General features: G+C 43.1%; 1 protein-coding gene across 1 annotated transcript in view; it reads left to right on the top strand.

The window, feature by feature from the left end:
* CIB1 (calcium and integrin binding 1) overlaps positions 1-26,239 on the top strand; it is a 633,343-nt gene that overhangs the window by 102,829 nt on the left and 504,275 nt on the right. Inside the window, exon 2 of the mRNA XM_044078285.1 lies at positions 1,675-1,709. Within this exon, the coding sequence (XP_043934220.1) occupies positions 1,675-1,709 (35 nt within the window). The remainder of the gene's footprint in view (positions 1-1,674; positions 1,710-26,239) is intronic.

Below are 26,239 nucleotides of genomic sequence, written 5' to 3' on the forward strand. Positions count from 1 at the left end.
TGGAGGTGTGGCTGTCCTTAATGAAGATAGAGACTCCACCACCCTTAGTCTTTCCAATCTCATTTTGGGGCCAGAAAGTGTGGAATGAGGTATAGCCTGGTAAGGCAAGGGTGCTCTCTGCAGCCCTGAACCACGTTTCCATAACTGCACAGACATCGGCATCCTCTAGTGTGAGGAGAGCCTCCAGTGAGTGCATTTTCATGTTAAGGCTCCTAGCACTGAGCAGCATGACATTCAGTTTGTTTTTTGACAGATCTTTAATGTTGGAAGATTTGTCTTTGGGACATAGCCTAAAAAAGGCACAATGGGGGAAGCAAGAGCCTTGGCCAAGATCCGGAACCCCAGGGGTGATAGGTGGAGGCCATCTCTGGCAAAGCATCGAGGCCTGTCAACCATGTCATCTCAGACAGACAGATACTGGATCCCCTTGAAAAGACACTAGAAACTAAGCCAGTTTTTGAAGTTAATAATTTTTTGTTGGTATTGTGGTATCATTCTTGGTGAAGGTAGGATGCTGCTTAGGGCTAGGGTCATACCTGCCTGGAGCACATACTCTGAGAGCTCAATCCATGTCTCCCTGCATATAGTCCAGGGAGGTACATCTCAAGTCATTCACACCAACATGGACAATGACAGAGTCATACTTGTACCTGTTGTGGAGAGACTTAAGTGCGTGCCTGATGTGGCAGATTCTAGCACCTGACAAACAGCTGACAGTGACCTTTTCCTTGTTGAGCCTGGTGAAGGGACATTAGTGTGTCTCACTATTGAGTCACCAATGACTAGTCTGTTTGATTTATTGTTGTGCCTTATGATCTGTGTTGGTTTATTGTTGTGCCTAATGGGCTGTGTTTGTGAGACACTGGTGTGTTGTCTGTTGTGTGTGATGTGTTTGTTGTTGTGTGTGGAATGTTTGTGAGCATGTTTTGTAATTTAGGTACGTTTTTATTGAGGACCCCTGCATAAGTGGGTGTGTGACTCTCTGATGTGGGTGGTGTGGTGTTTGTGCTGGCAATCTCCTCTTTGTCAGGAGTACTGACTGTAGTGTGAGATAGCATGGATTCCAGATTACTGATGTAGATGCATTTCTCGCAAGTCTGCTCTTAAATTTACTTCTAAGCGGTATCAGATGCAAAGGCAGGGATATATACCCCATACATAGATGTGCATGGGGGACTCTGTCCTCTTGCCTGAAATATTTATGATTTTATTTCTTTATTGAATGCTACTTACTTTTTTTTCAACAGATGGTATTCAATGAAGACATTGAAACTGTATTTTTGATGGATTTGGTGCAACAGTTTTCCAGTACAGTGTGCTTTGTGAACCACTGTTTTATTTTGATAGCATGGGCATATTGATTTTGATTAATGGTAGCATTTTACTCCATGCAGTTCATCTGTGTTTGTTCCTGGTTTGTTTTGTTTTGTGCATGTCATTGCATTCTGAGAATGTTAACTTAAATTTGTTTTACAGTAATGCAGTCTGTGTGTCGACATCACTTAAATCACTGACTAAGCACTACAGAGCCTTCCTAACCATTGGTTTTCTCTGTTGCTAATTATTCAAATATGGTAATGTTGATTTCTCTGTTTATTGAGTTTGCTTGCTTGTCATAATTGTCACTTGTATGAAAACTTGAAATAATCCATAACTTCTCTCTTTTCCTTGCAGGAGCTCACATTCTTGACCAAACAAGAGATTCTGCAGTAAGTGTTGCACTTTTTCCTTGTAAGTGAAACAGCAGTTCCCCTTTTCTAAAATTACATTTGCACTAAACTACTCTAGCAGTTTCTGTAATCCGAACTGTGTAAATTATCCGTAAGTAAAATATGTCAGATATTTAAATATGCTGATATTTTTCATATTACTGGAAATTATGCAAATGATTGAAAAATATATTTTCAGTTTAATAAAAAATTTTACAGTGTGTTAATATAGCAATAAACCACGCCTAGGTGTGGGTAAATCCAGCATTACCCACACCCAGAAGTGGGTTATTGCTACTATACAGTGACATTATTTAGGAAAAAAAAATCTGTTCTTAAATAATGGCATTGTATAATGCCTCCTTGCTGCCCTTCTGCAGCTGTCTGGTATTCTGCGGCAGTTCTGATGTACTGCGCATGCCTACGCAGTACATCAGAGCTGTGGGCAAAAGCAACGGAGAAAGCAAGATCTCTGTTGCTTTTTACTGTTTCGCTATGTTAAATGGGTTTAACATAGCGAGACAGCTTTAAAAAAAGCAATGGAGAATCTCCGTTGCTTATTTTAAAGCTGTCTCGCTATGTTAAACCTATTTAACATAGCAAGACAGGTTTAAAAAAAAAAACAACGGAGAAAGCAAGATCTCCGTTGCTTTTTACACACTGTCTCGCTATGTTAAAGAAGTTTAACATAGCGAGACAGCTTTAAAAAAAGCAACGGAGATCTCCGTTTTAAACCTGTCTCGCTATGTTAAACTCCTTTAACATAGCGAGACAGTGTTTTAAAAAAGACTTATACTAATGGAAAAGTGTTTCCATTAGTATAAGTCGATTTACAACGTGCACGCTGACCAATCGGCGTGCATGTTTTGGAATATTAATGGGGGGTCATGGTATAATATGTATTTACTGTGTAACAATGCATTTATTTTAAGATGCAGTAGCATTTTGGATGCTACACCACAAACTACATTTCATTCAGACAGGAAAAGTGCCGGGTCTATTACTGTCTTCAGGTTTAGAATCTGAAGTCCATTTTTGTATGATGGTCTCTTGAAGTGCTTTCTGAGACACTTTGTGGTTTACCATTCAGAAGAACATGAGTTTCACTGGTTTTTAATTTTATTTATTTTATTTTTATTGGATTTGCCCTACTAAATTTAGTCAAAAAACCCTTTTCAACAGAGACCATAGGTAAAAAGCTCCAGTATATTTAACAATAATTTTTCAACAGGCATTGAGTAATTGAGTAAAGACACTTTAATATTCATTAAATAATTACACATAGGTTTACTTATTAGATTACATCCATATGAGGTAAAGGCAATTATAAAGGATATAGATGTAGAATATTGAACATTTGAGAAGGTGTATTAGTGAGTTTGTCAAACAGATAATGGATCTTGTGATTAGTGCTTAGAAATTTGAAGAAATTGAAGTGAGGGAAGGAACTTGAGAAGTCAGAAAATGTTATAGTTAAGTGATTTTCCAATGTTTTCGTATCTTACCTTAATACCATGGTATGTGGTACAAAACCTGCTGAACAACATTACCCATTAGGGAGCATTTTTTGTTGTGTTTCAATAAGAAAAACAACTTTAAAAAATATGATTTCCTTACAGTGATGATACTGAGGAAAAACGGTGAACTAAGTTGCGTCAGTGTAGGAAAAAAAAGAAGTTATGTACTCGCCATAACATTCCATCTGAATAGGTAAACTTCATTTGTCAGTAACCTGTGAGTATCGGATCCATATCGGATCCGAGCCTGCAGCTTCAAACCGCGAAGATCCGAGCTCCAAGCTCCTCCCCCTTGCCTATAATCCCCTGCTATCCCTTCCTGACCTCAGATCAAGTTTGCTTAGCAAACACAGAGCATTACAACACAAAGGATCACCTGCACATCCTAACCTAGAGTTATCCGGAAACGAAGGTTCAAGGAATCCTTTTAGTACACGCTATAGGTTAGGGGGATGGAGGGGGGGTCGGTTGCTGACAAATGAAGTTTACCTACTCAGATGGAACGTTATGGTGAGTACATAATTTCTTTATCTGAAGTAGTTAACTTCATTTGTCCATCAACCTGTGGGACAGAGTCCCCAGCTACCCAATCCTTGGGAGGTCCTCATGGAAGGATATTCCGGAGCACTGCAGAACCGAAGGATGCTCTCCCTCTGGAAATTATATCCAACTTGTAATGGTTAATGAAGGTATGAGATGATGCCCAAGTGGCTGCTGAACAAATGTCATCCAATGATACTCTGGACCAAAAGGCAGCAGCGGTGGAAATCGATAGAGTGGGCGTGGACTCCTTCGGGTTCAGGTCGGCCAGAACTCTTATATGCAAGAAGTATACATTGGGAGATCCATCTGGACAATGTAACTTTTGATACTGGTTTTCCCAAAGAAGGTTTAGCAAAGGATACAAAGAGTTGCTCAGATTTCCTGTGGTCAGCGGTCCTGTGCAAATAAAACCTCAATTGTCTGTGTATGTCCAGAGAATGTAACTTGTATTCACCCTTGATCTGATAATTTGGAAAGAATACTGGTAAATTAATAGAATGATATTGGGCTCCGAAGCAACCTTGGGCAAAAAGGAAGGATTGGTCCTGAGAGAAACTCTGTCTTTATGGAAAACCAGGTATGGTGGTTTGGCGCAAAGGGCTTGAAGCTCCGAAACCCTTCTGGCCGAAGTGATAAGAAAAGTCATCTTCCAAGATCAGTATTTTAGATCCACCGAAGCTGCAGGCTCAAAGGGAGGAGCTGTCAGAGCCTGGAGAACAAGAGTTAAATCCCATGGAGGAACTGCATGTTTAACAGGAGGCCTCAAGAGGAAAGTGCCTTTTAAGAAGGCCTTGCATAATTTGGAAGAGGCCAAGGGACCGAGATCACTTCCCACATGATAGTGGGAGATTGCGGCTAACTGGACTTTGACCGTAGAGGAGCTAGCACCCTGGTCGAATAAGATAGACAAAAATTCTAGCACTGCTGGTAACGGAGCTGTAAAGGGGTCCAAGTTTCTGCGCTCCGCCCAAATTGAAAAGCTTTTCCATTTGCTATTATAAACCTTTCTCGTAGAAGGCTTGTGAGCGGCTACTAGAATAGCCTTAACAGAGGATGAGATACCGGGAGTCCTAGCTATTACTGGAACTGGATCAACCAAGCTGTAAGCTTGAGGTTGTCCAGGTTCAGGGTTGGTAATCCTAGTGGGTGAGAGATCAGATCCAGAGTGGGATCTAGAATCCATGGGGGATTCACTAGATGAAACCATAGACAAGGGAACCACGCTTGACGCGGCCAGAGTGGGGCTATGAGGATCACTCTGCTCTCCAACTGACGGGATTTCTGCAAGAATTTTAGCATTAGGGGAAGAGGTGGATAAGCATAAAGTAAACCGGATGGCCAAACATGCACCAGAGCATCTCTGGGGGATTCCCCCACTGGGGGAATTAGAGCGAAGTAGTCGCTGCACTTTGAAGGAGACGCGAAGAGATCGCAGCAAGATTGACCCCACTTGAAGATTTGCTTCGCTACTCTCTGGTTCAAAGACCACTCGTACGGTGAAAGGATGGTTCGACTCAGCCTGTCTGCCAAGATGTTCGACCGGCCCGGAATGTGCGTCACTATGAGAAAGCGGTTGGTGGAGATCGCCCATTCCCAAACTCTCATGGCCTCTCGACAAAGTGGGTAGGATCTGGTTCCCCCTTGCTTGTTGATATATCAGACTGCTGACATGTCTGTCTGAATTGCAATTGTCCCCAAGGGAAGAAGGGCTTGGAGTGCTTGCAACGCCAAAAGCACCGCTCTCCTCTCTAGGACATTGATATGCAACAAGGTCTCTGAATGGGTCCACGTGCCTTGGACTGTTCTGCCCATACAGTGCCCCCCCACCCGAGGCGAGAAGCGTCCGTGGTCAATAGAGGATGGGACATAGAGAAGGGGCGCCCTTTCTAGAGGTCTGGGGACTGGAGCCACCAGAATAGGGCTTTCCTGCAAATTCTGCTGAGGGGAATGGGTGAACTCAGTGGATGTTGCAGGTTCAATGGTCCATCCTGCAAGGTCCATTGTAGTACCCTCATGTTCAAGCGCACTAAGGGTAGCAGGTTGATTGTTGCTGCCATCAAACCTAGAGCCCTCAGGACCAATTCTGCTGAAGGAGCCGGGGAGTGTAGAAGGGCCAGCACGTGGAGCTTTAGTGTTCGAAGCCGGTCCGGAGTTAAGAAGACTTGCAAAAGGTTTGTGTTTAATCTGGCCCCAATGAAGTCCAAAATCTGGGTTGGTTGAAGAGAAGATTTTTTGATATTGATTGTGATCTCCAGTCGGGAGGCCAAGTGGAGGATGTAATCTCTGGCTGAACACAGTAGATACCTGGTGGGGGCGGTCAGGAGCCAGTCCAGGTACGGAAAGACCTGTATTCCCTGGAGTCTCAGGTGGGCCGCTACAACTGCCAAGACATTGGTGAACACCCTGGGGGCTGTGGTGAGACCAAAGGGAAGGACCCTGAACTGGTAGTGGCTGGCTCATAGCTGGAAGCGGAGAAACCTTCTGGATCGCCTGTCCATCAAAATGTGGTAGTACGCATCCTTGAGGTCTGTAGATCACATCCAGTCGTTCTCCTGCAGGAGTGGGAGAATGGATTGAATGGTGACCATCCGGAACTTTTCTTTGGCCACTGACAGGTTTAGGAAGGACAGGTCGAGGATTGGTCTTAAGTCCCCCATCTTTTTTGGCACCAAGAAGAACCTGGAGTAAAAGCCTGATCCGGATTGGTCTGGGGACGTGCTGGATTGCTCTTTTTTCTAGCAGCTGGAGTATTTCTGCGGCTGCTGCCTCCCTTTGGGTGGAACATGGGGGAGATTAAGAAAGGTGATCTTGTAACCTCTGGATATGATTCGAAGCACCCAGTGATCTGTTGTGATGGACTCCGAAACTGCTAGGTGCCTCGAGAAGCGCCCCCCGACTGCTTCCAGAGTTGAGCAGTCAGGTAACCCTTCAGGGTTGCTGCGCGGGCCGATCAGAAAAGGGTTCTCTCGACCCAAAATTCTTCGGTCCCCCTCTGCCTCTGGGCCGGCGTCCACCCTGTCCTCCTCTGCCTCTGAAGGACGAGGGGTCCGGAGCGAAATGGGACTGTTGAGACTTCCGGAACCACATCTTCTTCTGTCCCTTTTGGTTCCTAGAGAAGGACCTCTGGGGAACAGAGAAGCGGACTCCGGCGGCAGACAACGTCTTCCCGTCTTTCTCGCTCTGGACCAGCGTGTCGCGTATGGTCTTGCCAAATAGCTAAAGAACCGTCAAACGGGGCATTAGCGAAGGACGCCTTGAAGGGTTTTGCAAAATCGCAATGGCGGAGCCAAGCATGCCGTCGTAAGACAATGCCCGCTACGCTAGCTCTAGTGGCTCCTTCCGTAGCATGGGAGAGGAACCGCATAGAGGTGTTCGTAATGGATTTGAGAATACCTTCTTATACTCGGCCGACATGGACTCTGGGGGTGACCCGGCGTATTCTTTGATGAGATCCCGCTGGAGTCGTATCACGTGTGCCATATAATTCAGCGACCTTACAGAGAAGGTGGCTGAAGCGAGCATCGGCTTCCCCAGGCGGTCCATCGTCCGAGACTCCTTGTCTGGAGGATGGATCAAGGAACTCCTGGGCTAGTTCCTTTCTGGTGGCGGTCGCCACCAACATGGCATCTACAGGAGCACCCTTGCTCCAACACGTTCTATCAGAAGGGGGGCTGAGAATTTTATCTGGTCTCTTTTGAATGGGCTCCACAGTGTCCGGTTCCTTCCATGCCCTGGTAGTAATCAGGTCTACCAGGGGATCGGCGGGAGGGGACACCCAAGAGGTAGATGGGCCTGCGTCCAACACCTCCAGAAACACAGACTCATCAGAGGAAGGTTTTGGGCTGACCACCTCCCTCTAATTCGAAGCATTTCCATGATGTCTCTGAAGGAGACGTCTTCGGGAGGTGACCTTGGGGAACCTTCCCCTTCCTCTAAGTCTGTGTCTTCTGTCATGGACTCAGGTGAGTCCAAGTGCCTCCTCTTGCACTTAATGTTTGTGAGGAACCTTCTCGGGGGGGCTGTCCGAAGAGGCCTCACCAACCACATCCTGTTCCTCCAAGGGAACTATCTGGGATGTAGGCGCAGGCTCTCCCTGGGGCCGGGTGATGGAAGGTAGGCCCGTCTGAGAGGGAGTGCAGGGAGGAACCATAGCAGGAGCCTGAGGCCATGAATCCCTCGACAGTACCCTCTCCACAACATCGAACGCCGAAGGAGAACTGCTCTCTCTGGGATCTGAGAGCAGTCCCCTCGGATCCGATGTGTGGATCGGAGCCAGCGCCAAAGCAATCGGATCCGAAGGGCTAGTATGCTCCGACCGAGATGGAGCCGAAGACACACTGACACCTCCGGATCCGAAGCTCAGCTCGGCTCCGAGAGCTCGGATCCGAAAACAGACCCGACAAACTCGAGGGTGCCGTCGGCGCTGAAGTACGAGGTACTATCGGCGCCGACGCTACCCGGCTCCGAAGGCTCCGAGCCCCGGAAGTGGGTCGGAGAAGGAGCAATCGGGGTGAAAAAGGGGGTTGAGCTCCCCCCCCGGGGGGGAGGCAGGTGCACTCCCATCTGCAGCTGGGCCTGGAGGAACCTACGCATCATCCGGTCCATGTCTGCATCGGACAAGCTTCAGGTTGACCTAGAGGAGGTCACCGAGGTGGGCCGGGAGTGCCGCCTCGATGACCTCAAAGGCAGCCAGGTCTCCTCCTCCTCCAGTTCCAGGGAAAAGCTGGGTGAATGGGGCTGGGAAGGTGAAGGCCCTGAGGCCCTGGGAGAAGCTGCTTGCTTGGCCGGCGGGACCGAGGAGGAAGACTTGGCCCGCCGCTTGTGGTGCTTCTCTTTTCTCCTCTCTCTCTCTCTCTCTCTCTCTCCTAGCTTCCCTCTCCTTCTGGCCTGTGGTGGGAGGGTGAGTCCTGGCCAGGGGAGCAGGGATGGAAGGTGGCACTGCCGTGGCAGGTGCCATGGAGGGAGAGGAGGATGAAGTTGAGTCTGGGGGCAACAGTCCCGCCAGAATCGACTTCGACCTCCTGTCCCTCAAAGCCCTGGGGTTGAAGGCTGCACAAATAGTGCAGCCTGAGGAGAGGTGGTCAACCCTAAGGCAGACAACACATAGAGTGTGGCCATCCGCTGGGGACAGCTTATGGCCACACTCGGTGCATTTAGAAAAGAAGGCTTTAGGGACCTCAGACATGACTAATGACAAGATTACACTAGGCCCAAAGACAAACATGCCTTCACACACACGGGGGGAGGTAATTTAACTAAAAATTAGCTACAAAAAACAGTTAACAATTAGAAACTAACTAAGGAGTAACACACACACACATTTTACTGTTATAACAGAAAAAGAAAAGGATTTTCACAAAAACGATCTACTCCCACGCCTGGAACTCATTCAGAGCTGCTGACTGAACCACGGCAAACGAGATCTGAGGTCAGGAAGGGATAGCAGGGGATTATGGGCAAGGGGGAGGAGCTTGGAGCTCGGATCTTAGCTGTTTGAAGCTGCCGGCTCGGATCCGATATGGATCCGATACCCACAGGTTGATGGGACAAATGAAGTTAACTACTTCAGATCATGTGTTGTGTCCATAGACTTTAGTGGGTGCATTGCCACTCATTTGCAAAGTTGTCACTCTAAAGTCTACGGACACAACACATTATCTCAAGGTAACATCACAGTAGTAATTGCTACATTTATTTCAGCCTGTGATTTAATAAAAAAAAAAACTTCCAAAGCTTTTTTTTTTTATTTAAAAAACAGCTCAAATACATAACTACAGAAAAGTGTAAAAATGCTTTGTGGCACTTGACTCATCAAATGCCACAATGTATATTGGAACATCAGAAAATCACTTTAAAGAGGTGGGCTTCGGTTCAGAGACGATTGGTATGTAGGTATCAATACAGAGTTGTGGTGGTGAGCCTCATCACATAAAGTACATATTTGGATGTTCATAGTGTTTCACTGTTGCAGTCATTACTCTTGGGTTATCCTGCTGGCAGGCTACCCTCAGTTGGCCAGAATTCCAAAGTCTAGGTCCGGCATCGGTTGCTGTTGCCACTTCCCTGATGTCAGTGCGCCAGGGGTATAAAAGATGCAGCCGATGCCATTTTCTTCAGTCTTTCTTGCCACGCGGTGCCCAAAGCAAAAGCAGTTTGCAAGTGCCGGTCTGCCGACTCCTGAGATTTTCAAATCTGAATTTCAGAACCAAAGTCTTCATTAAAGCTAAGGACCCCATTGGGGAAACTTTTTTCTTGCTCCAGACCGATGTCAGAAAAAGTTAACAATTGTATTTCTTGCGGGAAGCAAATACATCATAAGGATTTTCACTCTTACTGTATTCCTTGCCTAGGCCCTGATCACAATGTTGCTAGCTGTCGGTTTTGTGCTAAATTTAACCAATGCACTATTAAGCGTCGGTTCGATTTTGCATTTCATTACTTTGGCAGAAGATTTAATTCTATAATGCTGTCGGAACAGCCGACAACTGAAGTTTACAAAAAACGCAAGGACAAGGAAAAGGATAGGCATCCGAGGTCCAAAACCAACGACGAGGCCTCTGCTAGACCAGTCGCCGGTTCTCAGTGAGACGCTTTCGCAGCCCCTGGCGCTCGCTACCTCAGAGCCACAGGCAGCTTCCAACTCCCACGTGGAGCCGACTGGGCCTCTGGATACTTAAGGTATTGGACACTCAAAAACCATTCCCTCAGATGGGTCTGGAGCCTCTGAGCAGGCATCGGCTTCTGAGGGTATCTTCAGACCTGCACAGCTATATATTAAGCCATCTTCAGCTTCAAAGACTAAAGCAGCTCTAAAGAGAAAGAAACAAGTACAGCATTCTCCTACTCGGACATCCATGCCTAAAAAACAGATGTTCAAAATGGCAGAAGACCTAATTACTTTGATCAGGGGCTCCCATTCCCCTCCTGATAAGAGGCCTAGGCAAGAGACAGAGTATGATTCTTCTGATCAGGTGTCTATTTCCTCTTGATTTCTCTTCTGAACAGGATTATTCCATGCTTCCATGAGGATTCTGATGCTGAAGAATCCATTCCTTCAGCCTCTCCTCCTGAGGATTATTATTTTGGGGAAACCCTTCATACCATGAGGGAGCATTTCCACTGGGAAAGCCAAGATTATTCTGAATCTAAGAAAAGGCTCAGAGACTTTCTGCTACTTCCTCAGCACAGAACCCTTGCTATTCCACCTGTTCTAGACATTGTAGATGTATTTTCAGAGTCTGGCCTGTCCCCTGACTCTTTACCCCCTGCACCTGCTAAGCCAGACAGATACTACAGGGTCCCGGATTCTCATAAATTCCTATATAAAAGCCCCGCTGCTGACCCAGAAACTATATCTCGGGGTCCCAAAGGGGTTAAAGCTTCCACTGCAAGAAACCCTGTCCCCTCTGATAGGGATTCTAGGGCTCTAGACAGATGGGGGGAAAAAAGTCTACACTTCTGCTACCTTGGCTGTTAGGGCTTTAAATTGTCAGTTTCATATGCTTAAATATCAGCAATATTTAATGTCACTGCTTAAACAGAAATTGTTGACAAATACCGAATGTTCGGAGAACAAGGAATTGCAGGATTTATTGCATACAGCTGAACAAGTGGGAAAGCATACTTTGCAATGTGGTTATGATTCACTGGAGGCCTCTTGCAGGGCCGCTGTTACATGTTCTGTTATTAGAAGGCATGCTTGGTTAAAGGAACAAAATCTGCCTGATCATGTTAAAGCAAAATTATTAGATGCACCATTACAGCATGATACTTTGTTTGGTACTAAAGCAGAAGAGGTGTTGAAAAAAATGGAGGATAAAGCAAAATCCATGCAGACAGTCGAGGATTTCTCACAGGTACAGCCACCCAGGTTTAGCAGGAACTGGCCTTCTAAAAATTGGTCCTTTCCAGTGTCAGACCACAAAGAGGCAGATGCAGGCGTCCCAGAGGCAGATCTCAGCCCCAAGGCTCATACAGGCCTAAACAATGGGGTGCTCCTACCTCCAAAAGCGGAGAAGACAAATCACAACCTTACAGGAAACTGTCCCAATGACTTTCCTCTACCAGATCCAAACACTTTTCTTTTGGCAGCCCCCTCAGGGGGAAAACTAGCACTTTTTTCATCAAACTGGCAAATGGTTACCCAAGACAAATGGGTCCTGAACATAGTGTCCCAAGGCTACATGTTCCATTTTCACACTCTGCCAAGGTCAAAAGGTATGCAAGACCTGCCACACAATCAATGGGCAGAGGCACAAAAACAAATTACAGCCCTCATGGACATGAGGGCCATTCAACAAGTACCACAACAAGAGCAGGGGCAAGGATTTTACTCCAGACTTTTCCTAGTACCCAGAAGGGACAAAACCTGGAGACCAATACTGGACCTCTCTATACTAAATACATTTCTGGAAGTTCCAAAATTCAAGATGTTGACTCTACAGGAGCTACTGCCCATGCTGGGCAAGAAGGCTTGGCTCATAACTTTGGAACTAAAAGAGGCATACCTGCATGTCCCAATCAGACAATCTTGCAGAAGATACCTCAGATTCATAGCTGGCTCAATGCATTACCAATTCTCTGCACTGCCCTTTGGCTTATCTACTGTGCCCAGGGTCTTCACAAAATGCCTGGCACCAGTAATTGTGTTTTGCAGACAGAGGAATTCAAATATATCCCTACTTGGATGACTGCCTAATTCAAGCAGAGAACAAAGACATTCTTCTAAAGCATCTGGCATTTGTAAAAAGATTACTAATTGGCCTAGGGTACACAGTAAACGAAAATAAATCTCGAGATAATATTCCTGGGTGCAAGCTTAAATACAACTGCCCAGATGGCTTATCTCATGCCAGACAAACAAAAGCAACTGACTCCTTACTTCAAGAAATTGGCAACAAAAACCCACTTATCTGCAAGGAAAATCTTGCAGGCCTTGGGTTTCCTGGCATCCTGCATTCTACTAATTCCATATGCCAGACTGCATATGAGGAAACTACAATGGTATCTAAAAATTGTTTGGATTCAGAATTGCCACAGCCTGGAGACAGTAATTGCACTCATTCTGTGCCTGCAACAGGAGTTTCGATGATGGGCAGAAGCCTGTCACCACAACAAGGGTCTGTCATTCAGTTTACCCACAGCCAGACAGACACTGACAATGGACGCATCAGATTATGCCTGGGGGGCCCATATGGCAGGAAAATGTATTCAGGGCACATGGCCTGCAAACCAGATGCATCTTCACATCAATCAAAAAGAGATGCTAGCTGTTCAAAATGCCCTGACAGCTTTCAAGGACCTGCTTCATCCAGGACAGCTACTGATAAAGACAGACAATACAACGGTCATGTGGTACATAAACAAGCAGGGAGGTACACATTCCTACTCCCTCTGCAGACAAGCAATGACCTTATGGGACACAGCATTGGCTTTTCAAGTTCACCTGCAAGCACAATTCCTGCCAGGAAAAACAAATACTCTGGCAGACGAACTAAGCAGAAACCTCATGGATCCCCACGAATGGAAACTGGATCCACAAGTCTTCAGCATGATAATAAGGAAATGGGGATGCCCAGACATGGATCTATTTGCCTCCCCTCATAACTGCCATTTACAGAGATTTTGCACAAGGACTTATCACAAGCAAGCATGGAAAGTGGACGCCGTATCCTTCAGCTGGAAAAATCTAACAGCATATGCCTTTCCTCCACTGCCTCTCCTTCCCTGGGTACCCCTAATGGTCCGATAAGAGAAGCCACAAATGATACTGATTGCACCAGACTTGCCACGCCAGCACTGGCACCCAATCCTAAAGAGTTTGTCTCAAGGTCCAGCATGGGTATTGCCTCAAACTTCTCACTTGCTGACCCAACAAAACAATCAGATCCTGCACAGCCAACTCAGGACCTTAAATCTGGCAGCATGGTGGATAATGTAGCCATTCAGAACACTCCTCTTTCAAAAGCTGTTATGGATGTTATCTTGGAGGCCCAGTACCAGAAAATCTTATGCAGAAAAATGGAAGAGATTCTGTGCTTGGAACCAGGAACAAGGCATTGACACGTGTATCAAATATCCCTCAGATTTTACAATACCTAACTGAGATGCTGAACAAAGGCCTTTCTTTCTCATCAATTAAGATTCATGCCTGTGCCATTTCAGCCCATTACAATACGGAACCACCTATCTTTTCTCATCCTTTTAATAAGGCAGTACCTCAGGGAGGCCAAAAACATTAGGCCTCAAAGGAGAGCACCAATTCCGGCCTGGGACCTCAATTATGTTTTGGAAAAACTCACACTGTCTCCTTTCGAGCCAGCATCAACAGCAGATATAAAATTCTTATCCTGGAAAACAGCTCTGCTCCTAGCAATAACCTCTGCAAGGCGAGTCTCGGAGTTACAAGCGCTCATGGCTGTTGAACTTTTTATCATTTTTCATCCAGACAGGGTTTCTCTGAGGACAAACCCTACATTTGTGCCAAAGGTGGTGTCCAGTGTGGCCCTCAACCAAACCATTCACTTTATTTATTTTATTTTACATTTGTTGACCAGGCTAGTCTAGCTGGATACATGTCCATTTTCAGTAGAGGCCCGGAGAGATGAGCTCCAATCAGTTCAGATGAAGTTCACATATACAGCAGTACATATTTAAATTGCAAAAAAAGAAATTTTTTTATGTGGTCCCACATTTATAAAGTATAATAAAAAAAAAAAAAAATGAAAATATCTATCTAGGCTTAGTAGAATTACTAATGAAGTTACAATTTAATGTTCAAAAGATTAATAGCTAAAAAGTACAGTATAAATGTAGATAAAAGGAAGATAAAAAAAGAAGGAAATATGATGTAGCAGTTGAGTAATACATATAGTAGTACAATATGCCACCTTTGAGAATACCGTAATAAGTAAGAAAATTATGGAGAGGTAGAATAGAGGCTGTTAAGATGAAATTGTTGCGGAGATGAGAAGGTAAAGTTGCATCAAATAACAAGAGCATGTTGGTCAGTCAGGTTTAGTACAGGGGCACATCCAATGTGTTTTGAGATGGAGCTTAAGTTTATTTTTGAACAGAGTAGTAGAGGGAAGTGTAGAACGTTTGGAGGGAAGTAGATTCCAGGTTTTTCTGACAGTAATAGAGAAGATGGAGTTTCCAGCTCTATTGTTTGATTTATTGATATTTACAAGAAGCTTTTGTGAAGATCTTGGGGACTTCAGGTTATAGTAGGGGTGAATAAGGTTAGATAGGATGGGTGTCTTGGCTGGTTGATAAAGTATTTTATGGGCGATGGCAAGTTGACTGAATTTCAGTTGCTGCTGTAATTCAAGCCACCCTAGTTGCTTTAGATTAATACAGTGGTGTGTTCTGTAAGGGTTACTTGTGGCAAATCTGGCTATACTATTGTAGGAGTTTTCTAGTTTCTTAAGGTTATTTTTTGACAGATTAGTAAATATGGGTGAGGCATAAAAAAGCGTAGAGATTAGATGGGTGTGGGCAATATTTATTCTGGTTGCAGGAGTTAGGAAGGGTTTGATCCTATAAAGAGAACCTATTTTTTTATTGGTAGTTTTCAGAGTGTTGTTGATATGGGTGTCAAAAGGTTGTTTTCTATGGTGATACCTAGCAGTTTGGTAGTAAGATCTTGGGATATAAGAGTACTATTATTGGATGCAACAGTGAAGTCTATTGGGGGAAGATTTACTGGTAGGTGTAAAAAGAAGTTTAGTTTTTTTTAGGGTTTAGTAAGAGACAGCGTTTTGTAAACCATAATTCTACAGAATTAAATACGTCTTGTGTATGGGAGTGAAGTTCAGATACAGAAGTGGCTGTGCATATAAGTGTAGAGTCATCTGCGTATTGTATACATGTAGCTTGGGGAACTACTTGGTGAAGGTCATTGATGAATATAGAAAACAGGAGAGAGCCCAATATGGATCCTTGAGGGACACCAATATTAATAGGTAGATGGGTAGAAAGAATGGTGTTCCAGAGCACGGCTTGGTGTCTGTCATTTAAGTAGTACTGGAACCATTTTATAGCTAGGTTGTCAAGTGACAGAGATTTGAGAATGTTTGAGTATATTGTGATTTACCATGTTGAAAGCCTTGGACAGGTCAATGAAAAGTGCAGAGGAAAGCTTGTTAAGGTTACGGTTTTTGTTGATGGTGTCTGTAAAGGAGAGGAGCGCAGTAGTAGTGCTGTGGGAAGGTCTGAAACCATGTTGGGAGATGGAAAGCAGGTTATGATGGAGAAGGTTGTCTAGCAATTGCCTGTGGATTCATCTTTCCATAATCTTAGATAAAGGAGAAAGTAGGGCTATGGGTCGATAGTTGGAGAGTTCAGTGGAGTCTCCCCCCTTATGAAGGGGAATAATATGAGAGACTTTCCAAAGTTTAGGGATATATCCTTCAGTGATTCTGTTGATGAGAATGGAGATGGGGTAAGCAATAGATTTGGCTGCTAATTGTAAGTATTCTGCAGGTAGTTGGTCAGCAGAGGGAGTGCATGGTTTGAGTTTTCAGATCAGGGTGAGAATGAATGCTGTTGGGACAGGTTGGAAGTGAAATGGAGGTGGTGGGTTAGTGTCAGAATTAGATATAGTTACATTTTGAGGAGAGAGCTGGCAAGAGTTTGAATTGCATTGGTGAAAAAGGTTATTAAAAGCATTAGCAGTTTGTTTGGGATTTTCCTCGTCAGTGCCTTATGGGTTAGGTGTGATAGATTGACCGGGATGTAATAATTGCTTAATACTTGCCCAGAACTTTTGTGGCTTATTATGGTGGGTCTGTTGAGATTGTAGGTAATAGTTTTGTTTATCGGACAGTATAGCTTTTTTTGTTTCATTTCTCAGTTGTTTGTAGTTTTGAAGTTCAGCATTTCTGAGATGGATTTTTTGCTTAGTTTCCTTAGAAAGCCAAGGAGCGTATTTAGTTCTTATCCTGATAGAGCGGGTAGGAGCATGGTGGTTGAGTATGGCTAGGAAATTAGCATTAAAGTAATCAACAGCTTCATCAAGAGAAAGGTATTTAAGGGGGACCAATTACATGTTGTAAGTTCACTTTGGAATAGATCCAAGTTGAAGTTTTTCTTGGTTCTGATTGTCCTAAATATGGGTTGATTGGGAACATTGGTTTTGAGCCTGATAATGTAGGTTAGTGAGTGGTCGCTTATGTCATCAGGGAGGGTTCCGGATTCATAAGTCTGGGGTTGACTATTAATGAGTATCCAATCTAAGGTGCTTTCTTTCTTATTAGTTTTGTTTATTCTAGTAGGGGAGGTAATAGTTTGGGTAAACCCATAGAGATTAATATGGCTAGTAGGGAAGTTGTTGTTGCAACATTTTCAATCAATGTTAAAATCGCCTAAGATTATGGTTTCTTGGGGAAGGTTTTGAGATGACCAGCAAAGGATGTTTTCGATGGTAGAAATGTTGTTGCCTGGAGGAACATAAATGCAGATAATATAGATAGATTTGACAGAGCTTAGCTGAAGCTTGGTAATAATTATCTCAGCATTAGAGTCCTGAGGAGGTTTTTGGTTGAAGATGGTTATTTGAAGATCAGATTTGAATAGAACTGCTACTCCACCACCTTTCTTGGCTGTACGGTCAAGACGTAGGATTTTGTAACCAGGTAGGATAACTTCATTGTCTTTAGTTGCAGGTTTGAACCAAGTTTCTGTTGGGCAAATAATATCAAAGGACTAGAGTTGTAAGAGAGTATGGAGTTGTGTTATTTTATTATTAATGCTACGTATGTTGAGGTGAGCTATTAAGAGTGAGTTGGGAGGTTTTTTAAGTAGGGGGATGGCAGAGGGGTTTGGGTTGATGAGTTGAGTGGTAGTGGAGGTGTTAGGACCAGAGTTTGGGTGAATATCTCCATCCTTTAGGGTGATGAGTAGTGTTAGCTATCTAGTATTAGTATATTTACTGAGAAGAAATGGGTATCTCCTGTTATTAGGGAAGTTGTATCTAATGTGGGTATTCCATGCCATGGTAGATAAAGGATTTACTATAGGTACAGAGGTAAAGTAGGTGTGGTAAGGAAAGGCCAAAGGGTGTGGTGGGAGATATAGGAAGTGGTGGAAGAGAGGCGAGAAAAATAGACAGGATTGTTTAATGGAACCGTGATGGTCATTGGTGGAATGGAGTGTGGTTTGATAGGTATATGATTAGGACCACTGGGGGTGGATGGGAATTGGGGGTAGGGTAGGGGAGCGGAGTGACCCCGCAGGGCAAACGGAGTGGGTTGAGACAATTGAAGGAGAAGCTGGCAAGAAACTATCAGGAATGCAGGTAGCTAGAGGTAAGGGAGGTGGGACCCGAGTAGGAAAGGTCTGAAATAACACAGGAGTCAAACATAGGATACATGAGGGTAGATACTGTTTCAGCACAAGGTGAGTAAGAGGAGGAGCAGGTCAAGAACTTAGGGAATATAGAGATGTTACAGAGGTAAGGCATGGAGAGAGGCAGTGAAAAATGGATAGGATGAGGGTGAAAAAAGATATAAAAAGTAAGGAATATAGAGAAGTTACGGAGGCAAAACAGAGAGAGAGGCAGTGAATAATGGATAGTAGAAGGGTGCCACCTAGTGGGCAAATCTAGTATTGTAGGAAAGTATGTGAGGGGCTAATTGGTGAAGAACTGTGGAAGACGAGATACTTAGTAAGAGAGGGTTAGTGTAAGTGAAGGTATGTTGGATGTTAGGCAGATAGAGGGGGGGGGGTAAAGGCTGCTGGTTGTTCTAGCTCATAGCGAACTTTGGAGCCCTGATACAAATAGTAGAGAGAGGGCTACTGTACAAGTGGGACTAAGTCCATAACATACTTTCTTCCTTCCTTGATAGAGGGTGCAGAGAATAAGAGGCAGGTAGATGAGGCCACTGGAGTTTGGATAGGGTTCGTTTGTCACCGGGTAGGTTGTGACTGTAGCAGGATCAGGATAATGTTGAGCTGGGTACTTTGGGGAGAAAGGGTGACAAATGTAGAGGAGAGAACAGAGTTAACATTCAACAAGTTTCTAGGCAGTAAAGTTAGCAGTAATAAAATAAAACATTTACATTCAGACACGGTTCATAATAAAGTTAAATACAATTCTTATAGGTATTCTAAGCATGTGCCTAACACATTAATAGGAATAGCATACAAGCTAGGTGCAATGCACCAATATTACAGGAAAAACTGTTCGCTTGCAAGGCAAAAATAGTTTAAAACCCAACAGAACGCTCAGACTAGCTCCACATGGGTGGCGCAGTTTCCAATAGCTGGGATAGCGCTAAAACACTTGGAATTGGACAAAGCACCAATATTTCAGAATTAAGTTACAGGAACAAGTGTTCGCTAGCAAGGCAAAATAGTTTAAAGCCCAACAGAACGCTCAGACTAGCTCCACGTGGGTGGCACAGTTTCCAATAGCTGGAATAGCGCTAAAAACCTTGAAGTTGGACAATGCACCAATATTTCATTAATGAATATGCAGGAACAAGGGTTCGCTTGCAAGGCAAAATAGAATAAAAACCAACAGAACGGGACTAGTTCCATGTGGTTGGCGCGATTTCCATTGGCTAGAATAGCGCTAAAAACACTTGAAATTGGACAATGCACCAATGTTTAATTAAATTGCAGGAACAAGTGTTTGCTTGCAAGGCAAAATAGTTAAAAACCCAGCAGAAGTCTCAGACTAGCTCCATGTGCGTGGCGCAGTTTCCACTAGCCGTGTAGGCTGCATTCACAGTACTAACGTGGAGAAGGACAAGCCACAGACTTATCAGTCGAGTGCAGGAATAGTTGTAACCGTGCTATTAACAGAAGGAGAGACAACAACTGCAACTAAGCATTCACGGTTATCACCTCCATAGTTAATCTGTTAAAGCAAACACGCTAGGTAAATGGGCACCAAGTTACTATACAAATACAGCAAAAGGAGAGTAGACCCAGGTGTTCCAATCAGGTTAGAGGACACTGGTGTAAGGGATAGCTTCAACCTAAGGCTTCACATGGGTCGCATACATAACCATATACATTCTATGTTGAATAGTAACATAAGATACAGTTGTTTTAACAGTGGCTGAGTGAGAGGGAAATCCTGCTATCCACCATGTAACCTTTACTGTTTTCTTAATATATAATAAACAGGAACAAGTCGGAAGTATTAATAAGCGTTGCAGAGCGAGAAAACAACCCTTTAACAACAAGCACAAATGCAGTATCAGAGTATTATATGACTAAACATTCAGTCCACTATCATCACTGCCCACCTTTTATCCAAATCCACAGAACAAGGGTGAGAAAATTCTGCATTCTTTGGACATACACAGGCAGTTACGCTTCTACTTGGACAGAACTAAAGCTTTCAGAAAGACTGAGCAACTTTTAGTGTCATATGCTGTAGGATCACAAGGAAAGGCTATCTCAAAACAGACTATTTCTAAATGGATAGGCCATTGCAGCCGTTTCTGCTCTTGTCAACATGGCAAATCAGTGCCTAAGGGCATTAGGCCTCATTCCACCAGAGCAGCAGGTACTTCAGCAGCCTTCCTCAGAGCAGTACCAACCAAAGACATCTTAGAGGCTGCAACTTGAGTTCAGTGCACACTTTCACAAAGCATTACCACTTACCTCTTTACTCTAAGTCCAGAGCAGGCTTTGCCACCCATCCTCAGCTTTGGGATTCAACCCAAGAGTAATGACTACAACAGTGAAACACGATGAACATAGTACAGTTGTATACCTACCATAAATGTAGATGCTCGAGTGTATTCACTGTTGCAGTCCAGGTTACCCACCCACCATCCCCCTTTTCTTTGCTGGGACTTATCTGCACTTTTCTATCCTATACAACCTATTTGGTGTATTTGCTTGTAGATGAAGGAAATGTTATTTTTGTGCATGCATATTTATTGGCATATTTTTCAGCCTACCAATTTGGGGGCACCTGACATCTGGGGCAAGAAAAACTGAAGAAAATGGTGTCTGCTGCATCTTTTATACCCCTGGTGCACTGACGTCAGGGAAGAGGCGACAGCAACTGACGCCGGATCTAGATTTTCGAATTCTGGCCGACTGAGGGTAGCCTGCCAGCAGGATAACCCAAGAGTAATGACTGCAACAGTGAATGCACTCGAACATCTACATTTATGGTAGGTACACAACTGTACTTTCTGATATGTTAGTAAAACTAATCAGGTATTTACTAGGTAGAGTGGTTGTGGCGCATAGGATTCTGAATGAAGAGAAATGGTTTTGTGATATGGCAAACTGAAGAAGTGCCATTAATTCTACAGATATGCCAAAGCAGATCCATTGATTTCATAGGTGAAATTTTAGTTGTGTTTTAAATGAGTTTACATTCTGAATGGATTTTAGTGGTAGTGGGATATGGTTCCATAGCTTAGCTACACTATTTCAAAATGGAGATTCATGTGCAGCATTAGATGATTTGGTTCTAATGATTGTAGAGTTTTTTCTGTATAGTGTAATTCTGTAGGATAAGTGTTATATTACGTTGTTAGGGGCTGAGCAATTTTCTGACTTACAGAGAATTCTGTGTATTTTAGTTAGCTGAGAAAGAACTAGGTGACACAGTAGTTCTAACTCATTTAATTCTCTGAGTGCTAGGCAGTGGTGTGCTGTATTGTTTTAGTTTACTGCAAAATTAGCCGTTTTACTATCACATTGTTTAAATTTGGACAATTGTGAGACTTCAAGGTGTGTGAAGTTGTACTTTCTTCTGTGATGGACCATGTAGTTGAGTTGGTATTTATAAGTTGGGGGTGGTGGTGAGGTTTGCCCACCTGCAAAAAAAAAAAAAAAAAAAACACTTAAAAAATGTTTACTGAGTGAAAGTAGTTTTCAGCGAATTATGTTTATGCATTTGTCCTTCTAAGAATAATCATTTAAATAATCATGAATGTGACAGTGATTTGTTGTTTTGTTAAAATCATTTCCTAATTCATAAAACAACAAAGACACTGGTATCTTGAAAACTGATCACCTGTTTTCCATGTTGAGGCTTAGAGTAGCATGTCAGACTTTAGCTTGTGAGAGTTACCATATCTTTACTGTGCTTCAGTCAGAGCAGCAAAATGATCAGTTTGTGTATTACAACATTATTGGTATTAACAGCAAAAAAAAAAAAACAGGCATCAATATCACTTCACGTGATAATTTACTTCATATTTTAGCTGAATTTGAACTAGCTTGGATTCTCTGTTAAAACTTGAAGCTTAACTGGCCTTCCGTCAGGTTTAGATATTTTAAACTAGAGATCCTCTTTGTTTGATCCTTGTCATTTAATAGACTCAAGTTTGACAAAGTTCCCTCAGATATATCTGTCAATCCCCGACAGGCATCATATTCATATTGTTTCTGCAATAGTATCTAGCCCCATTTATAGAACACCGTATTTGCTGGTTACTACAGTTCTTGGAGTTCTGGTGCCGTGCCTTCTGTGCAGAATCTGCATGGGTTTTCAACAGGGCTTCAGCTTATGCTCTCATTCCAGAGGCATCTAGATAGACAAATTGAAGATCTTATGAATTGTCTGTGATGTACATTGATGTGATGTACGTGTGTGTGTGTACACACGCAAGACTTTGTGATGAACTGACATCCCATTCAGGACTGTTTTTTTTTTTTTTTTGCTTTACAATCAGTACTTTTAATTTTTCTTTTTGCTCGCGTTGTGTATGTTGACATCAACATATCTCCATTTAGGCTTTTTGTTAACTACTTAGTAATACATTGGAAGACAGCAGTAGGGAGAGATGAGAACCAGCAGCAGAGGTTGTCTTTTGTAGGAGGTTAGTAGTTTTTCTTAATGTGTGCAGCAGCCTCCCCTGTCAGCCAGTAGGTGCAGTACAATGCCTAATTATCTACTGCCTTTAGTTGTGATGCATTCAGCATCTTGTTGCTAATTCATATGCATTATTTTTAGTTTTGATGCCCTCGTTTTTAAAAATCATAGATACAAATTTTTCCTGCAATTTGACAATAGGAATATGTCCATTATTCCCAATGCTACAGTAGTCTTTAGGCTGTATAGGTTGTTTCCCTGCCCAGGAAACAACTGACCAGCTTTATAAAGCTCTGGGTTCCATCATACAAAGCTCTGGCTTCCATCACTCCCTCTTTACTCTGACTGGCTAGCACCGAGGAGGGAAATCAGCTGTCAGAGTGAATATTTCTTTGTTCCTTTCCAGCTGCTTTGAGGAAAAGCAGGTCAGAGACTTTGAAGGAGTGGCAGTTGGCTAAGAGCTTTGTTTCTGGCAGATAAGTTCCCATTGGAGACTCCCCAACAATGAATGTGTTGCAAGAGAATTTCTCAGGATCCCGGGGTTCATGGCTTCTGTGATTCTTGTTATTCCTGTTGCCAGGTTTCACATGAAAAAGATCCAGTGGTTTCTAAAAAACACATGGACCCAGCGTTTACATCCTGTAGAGCATTACATTCCAGTTTTTGGCTGTCTAAAATGGAACTGTATTGGTGGAGACAACAAATTCAGCTGAACCCAGCTTTCTCTTTCCCTCCTCAGAACCCAAACCAATCTCTTACCACAGACTCCAGATTTTGCTTGGGGAGCAGTTTCCAAGGGGGCAAAGGCACAAGGCCTTAGAAGTCATTCAGGCAGACCAAAGAATATCAGTGTAAAGAAGATGTTGGCTGTAATACATGCCTTGAAATCTTTTCATTACCTGTGGTCACCAGAACCTTTACAAGTAATTACAGAAAATACCATAGTCATGTGGTACATAAACAAGTAGGGAAGTGCAAGCTCCTACTCCTATGCAAGGTGGCTGTGATAGCGTGGGAGGTGGCTCTATAGCTTTCTTTAACCTTTCAAGCATATTACATTTTATCAGAGCAAAACATAATGGCAGTCAAGCTGAGCAGGACCAAGGCATATCCTCCCAAGCATGGGGCTGGAACCACAGAGCTAGAGGGGAGGGGAGCCCCCCCACTTTTGCAGATCATCCATACCTCCCAAAAGTCCCAAATTACTTCTTTATTTCTGAATTATTAGCTGACGTCATCACATGCACAATGGCGCATGGGTTTCCGGCTGTGCTTTTGTGAGTTGGAACAGACAGAATCAGAGAAGGATTTATTTTCAGAAGCTGCCTGCTGCCTGGGTGAAAGCTGCTGGGATATGTACCACAGAGGAGCTGTTTTCAGAGTGTGTGTGTGTGTGTGTGTGTGTGTGTATGTGTGTGTGTGTGTGTGTGTCTAAATGCCCTCAATGGGATACATCTGGTGGCTAGAGGTACTCTGGCTCAAACCCTGTACCTTGGGTACAGGTAAAAAGAGCCTAATGTCCCTAGCCACCATCAGTTGTGAATTTATGCCTCACATTTTTGTTTTGTTCCTCTGGTTTTCAGGAGTGGTAAAACAAAACCTTTTATTCTAGCACTTTTCTAAGGTTATAAAATCAGTATTTGAAATGTCCCTATTATTCCCCCATTATTGGCTTTTTTCTGTATTTTTGTGTTAAGAGATTGAGAGCTATGGTGAGAAGTGAGAACTGAATTCACTAAATTATATGATAACCGTTTGTCTGTCTTCCTGTCTTTCAAGAAACTGCTGGTTTAGCTTAGTGGTATGTTGCTCTGACTGTATTGCACAGGGTTCTGGGTTCAAGACTTGGTAGTGAAATGCATGGTGGTAACACAACACTTTATGCAAGCAACTTTCCAAAATTATACAAGCAGTGTTTAAAATGTGTCCCTGGTTTTTGGCCTTTTGCCCCCCCCCCAATTGAAAATAAGTTCAAGAAGCTGTGCAACATGCCTGTGGCTTACACCACTGTGATTCTGTATTTATATATTGTGTGTAGAAGTAGACTGTTTTCATGGAAATGTTCTGAATAGGGCAGATTTTTCATTATTGGTTAATGCATTTTTGTTTCATTGCCTACTGGAAAATGTTTAAACAGTAAATTTAAAATGTGCTCTAACTTAACTCTAACAAGTGTGCTGTATTATACAAGGAATAAAATTTAATAAAGTCAGGAAGGTGCATTAAAGAACGAATGTATGTTTTGTGTGCAAGGGGCCTATTTGAAAACAGCCCAAAGGTAATCTTTATCCACCACTGGCCAGATACATTTTCTTTGGATGTAGTGTGGGTTTCAATTCTGTTTCAATTAATGCGAGTTTGAAGGGCAAAGAAGTTTTAATGCCAAGTCTATTTTCATTGTGAGACAGTATTGCTTTGTTTAGCAGATATCTATTGGTGTTTGCGCATTGTGCTATAAAATGTAAAAAAATAAAATCCAAATCATTGTAGAAGTAAAGCAGTATGCACACATTAGTGTTTATGGTAAATGGGGTGAAGTAGCCAGGTAATGGGACATTGGAATGGCTGCAGGGGGACTCTGGTGCTATATTTTGGTTCTGTTCTTCAGTTTGCGTTTGAAAGTTGGTATCCCACAATTCCATTGGAGTGGGCGGGGTTGTGTAATTATGTATGCAAATTAGCATACAGATTTGTACCTATTTTTCATGGCTCTTGTCTAGATTTTTGATGTTTCCAGGTTGAGAGGTATGAGATCATTTCATTTAAAAAAAAAAAAAAAAAAAAGCCACGGCTCAAAAGACAGATGCATCCAAATGATTCAGCGGCATCTATTCTAGCATGTCTTTTTTTTTTTCAATTTCCCGACCCGAATCACTACCGGCAGCCAAAAAGACAAACAGGTGGTAAACTATAGCTATAGGCACTGGAACCACAGGGCGAGTGGGAGGAGGAGTCATACGCACGTCGCACACTAATTTAAACACAAAAGTGCATGGAAAGCACTTCTTGCTGATAAAGGCTCCCAAATGTTAGCTCCGTGGGTAACTGCTTACTTCTAAGACTCCAGTTCTGGAGTAAGTCGGTGATATTTCATTCTGTTAAGCTTATGCAGTAAGTGTTGGCGGTTTATTTTATGCAGTAGCTCTGAAGTGATGGTGATGGCCGTTTAGTGCTAGTTCCATTTATTTTATGCAGTAGCTCCAAAGTGATAGTGATGACTGTTTAGTACAAGTTCCATTTTATTTTATGCAGTAGCTAGATAGCTCACTTTGCAATTGGCATGAATCTTTCTTTATCCCACTATGTTCTGTAAAGTGGCTGGAATTTCCCTCAGTACCTTAATCAAACCAGTCACAAAATGGTACACAGATTGTTGCAGATTTGATTGTAGTAATGTTAGTGTACGCATAATTCTGTATTTCAAATATACAGAATAGAAAATATAGGAAGTAACAGTACATGAGTTTACTGTACGAGGAATTGCTGGCTGTTCCCATGGTGGTGTGAGAACATTGTGAAAGTTGGTAAAATATTTGAGGCATTGCTTAGAATGATATTTACAAATTGTCATCAAGGTTTCAAAACATTTACAGTCAGTTATTTTGGGCATTAGAATGGGCTCTGACGTTGGGTACCACTTGATATTGCATAGTATTCCAAGATGTTGATGACTGTTT

Source organism: Protopterus annectens, chromosome 7.part0, assembly GCF_019279795.1.
Source record: "Protopterus annectens isolate FY-2018-M chromosome 7.part0, PAN1.0, whole genome shotgun sequence".
Taxonomy (NCBI): domain Eukaryota; kingdom Metazoa; phylum Chordata; order Ceratodontiformes; family Protopteridae; genus Protopterus; species Protopterus annectens.